The sequence below is a fragment of the Bison bison genome, unplaced genomic scaffold (genome assembly GCF_000754665.1).
Source record: "Bison bison bison isolate TAMUID 2011002044 unplaced genomic scaffold, Bison_UMD1.0 scf7180017864531, whole genome shotgun sequence".
NCBI lineage: Eukaryota > Metazoa > Chordata > Mammalia > Artiodactyla > Bovidae > Bison > Bison bison.
Window position 1 is genome coordinate 6,242,485 of NW_011495081.1, and position 3,837 is coordinate 6,246,321.

General features: G+C 46.8%; 1 protein-coding gene across 2 annotated transcripts in view; it reads right to left on the reverse strand.

Moving 5' to 3' along the window:
• PAX6 (paired box 6) overlaps window positions 1-3,837 on the reverse strand; it is a 28,324-nt gene that overhangs the window by 10,817 nt on the left and 13,670 nt on the right. Inside the window, exons 2-5 of one of the 2 annotated variants that reach the window (XM_010831810.1) lie at window positions 2,123-2,253; window positions 1,287-1,328; window positions 977-1,192; window positions 53-218 (exon numbers count right to left, since the gene is read on the reverse strand). In XM_010831810.1, the coding sequence (XP_010830112.1) occupies window positions 53-218; window positions 977-1,192; window positions 1,287-1,328; window positions 2,123-2,253 (555 nt within the window). The remainder of the gene's footprint in view (window positions 1-52; window positions 219-976; window positions 1,193-1,286; window positions 1,329-2,122; window positions 2,254-3,837) is intronic. The other variant, XM_010831811.1, reaches the window with a different exon arrangement.

Consider the following 3,837-nt stretch of genomic DNA (forward strand, 5'->3'; position numbering starts at 1 on the left):
ACGCAAGGGCTGCATATATGGAGAGTTTGAGGATGGGTGTTTGGGTTTTTACCTTGCGTAGGTTGCCCTGGCACTGATGTTCCCGGATACCAACCCGGGCGGGTGCCCCAGCTTCCGGTCTGCCCGTTCAACATCCTTAGTTTATCATACATGCCGTCTGCGCCCATCTGTTGCTTTTCGCTAGCCAGGTTGCGAAGAACTCTGTTTATTGATGACACCTGCAAATCAAATCAAGATCAAACCAAATGGCAGAGTCTCCTGAAGACACAGTTGCCCTCTTAAGTCTCCATCTCAGCATGCCACCCCTTTAAATTATGACCCCTAATACATTAAAAAAAAAAATCCCCAGCCATCCTGGGACAGTGGGTGGACTTGCACAGACATCGTGGAAAGAATGTCAGCTATCACTCTGGGCATGGAAACTGAGTTGGGTAGAGAGCTGGAACACTAGGGAGGGGTCCTTCACTGTCGCTCAGTGTCTTTGGTGACCTAACTCACATGGCTGCTTTTTTATTATTGTTGTTGTTACAAAGATTCTCTGTCTCCAATATTAAGACCTGGCTTAGAGATTTCTTTCACTGTTATTTGTTTTTTATATTAGGACAGAAATGGATGTTTGATTTCTGAAAGAAGGTTCAAACAGCAAGATGTGGAGGAAGCATGCTTGAATCTGGTTTTCATTTTCATTTTCCTTCTAGATTCCAGTGACTTTCTCCACTCTCTACCTTGCCACATGCAAATATGGTGACTAACCCTCCCACACTTGACTGCCGTTTCCAGAAGGTCAATAAAAAGGTCAAAGTGCTCCTCTCAAGACCCCCAGGTACAGAGGTGACAAAACAGAGGTGGAGCAGGGAGGAGAGAAAGAGAAAGACACTGGCAGAAAGGAGAGCAGGGGGACGCAGAGAAAGTGATGGTAAAGAGGGAAGAGCATGGGGCTTAGGGCAGGGAGAGGGAATGTTCTCAGTGAACTTACACTTGGTATGTTATCGTTGGTACAGACCCCCTCGGACAGTAATCTGTCTCGGATTTCCCAAGCAAAGATGGACGGGCACTCCCGCTTATACTGGGCTATTTTGCTTACAACTTCTGGAGTCGCTACTCTCGGTTTACTACCACCGATTGCCCTGGGTCTGATGGAGCCAGTCTCGTAATACCTGCCCAGAATTTTACTCACACATCCGTTGGACACCTGCATAGGGGAAGTGGACAGAAAACCACATTATTAATAATTTCAAGACAAAAATAAAATTGTTTAAGTATGCATTAAACAATGACAAGCTTACGTTTTGATTGTCCAGCACTTGGACTTTTGCATCTGCATGGGTCTATAACACAAAAATATACCTTCAATGGTATGAGAACTTACTGTAGAGAGCTTTTTTTCTTAAAATTACATTTGTAGCCCTAAAAACTACAAATAGGATGATACTTTCAAACAGTTTGAACTAAAAAAGAAAAAAAAACCTAACTTAAAAGTTTTTAAAACTGTTTTTGTAAATAAACACTGCCAGAAGATGCGTCAAAACGAAGTCAGATTGTTTTGTGCTGATCTTGCTTAAAGTGGTGTTATGTTTTAATGAGTGAAGGGGAAAAATAAACTAAATCTTTAGTCATTTTTCCTTTAAAAATATGCCAATTGAGTGAGTTAGGGAGGGAGGAAAATAGCATTCGTCTTTTAAAATCAATATATATTCTTCATGAAAATGAAGAAATAAAACAAATATCTCAAACCCTGAGAGGTAAGCATGGGGTGAGTGAGAAGGGGATGAAATTATGCAGATTTATATAATTCATTTTATTACAGTTCATAAACTGTTACCACAAAGAACGTTTTAACAAATGAAAAGAGAAAGGTTTTTTGGTTTGTTTGTTTTTAATTCACACCCAGTTTTTTTCTTAAGCAGATGAATTCTCTTATGTGACTGACCCAGGTTGAAAGAGATCGGGAAGGATGGTGGAAGGAAAGGGGAAAGCAGAAGGCAGGGGAGTGGGGTGGGGGCTGGAATGAGGGGTGAGGGTGGGGGTCCATAATTAGCAGCGTTTACAGTAAGAAATGAAGAGAGGGCCTTGAGAGTGGAGGGCCGCAGGGGCGGCGAATGGGGCGGCGCCGGAGGATCACCTGCAGAATTCGGGAAATGTCGCACGGCCGGGCCCCGCTGTGAGCTAGCTCTACGATCTTCTGCCGGGTGGAGTCCGGCAGTGGCCGCCCGTTGACAAAGACACCACCGAGCTGATTCACTCCGCTGTGACCTGAAGAAAGGGAGAGGAGAGCAGAGCAGAGAGGAGGGGAAGAAGGGGCAAGAAAGAGAAGAAGGGGAAGGAGGAGGTGGAGGAGGAAGAAGGAGAAGGATGAAAAGGAGGAAGGAAGAAGGAAAAGAAGAAAAGACAACCACAATGCATCCTCAGCTCCCTGCCAGCCCTGGCCAACCTCAGTGATCAGGTCCCTGCTCTCGATGGAAAATGACAACCGGACCTCGAAGCCATTCCAGGCATCGGGCAGCCCAGCCCAGACACAGCGGAGCTCCTGCCCACCCGCCTGCAGAACAGAAGCACGGTGCAGACACACGTAAGAACACACACACCTCACTACTACTCACTGCTTTCACTCCAGGAGAACCCCCAGCCCACTGCTGCCCTCCAGAAACACCCCAGCCAGTCTTTGAACCCGCAAGGTGCAAATAATCAGCTCAGAAATATCCTCCCAAAGATCCCTTCTGAGTGTAACGAAAAACCACGAGTCCTATAGAACCCCCACTGCATCTTCAAGCTCCCTGCATTGTTAGAACTGTGATGGCAAACCCTACAGCTCCTCAGTGTTCCCTCAGATGCTAGATCCAGAAACATTTGCTGTCATATTCCAAACTCTGGTGAAGCACCGGGATTTAAAAAAAAAAATAGGAGAAGAAAAGTGAATGGAGTAAAGAAGAACCAGAACAGCATATCTGTGGCCAGTGAACCGCAACCTGGGTTCAGCACCTCCCATGCAGACTTCCTCAAGCCCCTCATATCGGCTCCAACCACAAAGTAGTCTGGCTGCTACAGTGGGCCAGAGGTCTGGGAGTCTGTCTGCACCAGCTACAGCTCCGCTTTTACTTCCGATGCTAAATTCGGCCCTCCCCACAGCCCAGGATAGATAGGAGCAAAAATCAAAAAGTGAAAAGGAAAAGACCACACCACAGTGTCCCCTTCCCTCCTTTATCTGGTTATCTCACAACCTCACCCTATTGTCTAAACTGAGAATAGGGAGGAGTTAGCACCCCTGTAGCCCCCCTCCCCAGAAACCACAGGCACACAAATAAAGCCAATTGCCAATTTCCACTTCCTTAAAAATCTCCAACCTGCAGCCCCGACTCTAGAGAGCAGCCCTTCCAGGAGATGTGGCTCCCCCGCTCAGCTCTCCTCTCCTCTCCTCTCTTCTCCTTGGAGCCTCTGATAAATTGACTCCAGGAGCCTGAGCTTCTTAGCAATAAATAAGCTCCAAATATAGAAGAGGGGGGAAAATATGATGAGCCTCTCTGACATTTGTCTTTAAAATAAAACTAGCTGCACGTCAAGTTTGAGCTTAATTTCTGGAAATAGGCGGAAGTCGCTCCGGATCATGCATGGAAGGCTAATTGAAAAGATCAGTCGGGGCGCTTGTGGCAGCCTTGTCACTTTGTGACAGTGCTCCGCTCCGGGAAATTGCATCGTCACGACAAACGGGACCGTGATAAAACGACCCTTTCCGTCCCTATTTGTAGATCACTCAGACGAGATTGAACTGCACTCGTTTCCCCTTCGAGGGGAGCCGCGTTTCAGAGTAGCCGAAGGCTTGGGGCAGAGGGGTGGGGGTGG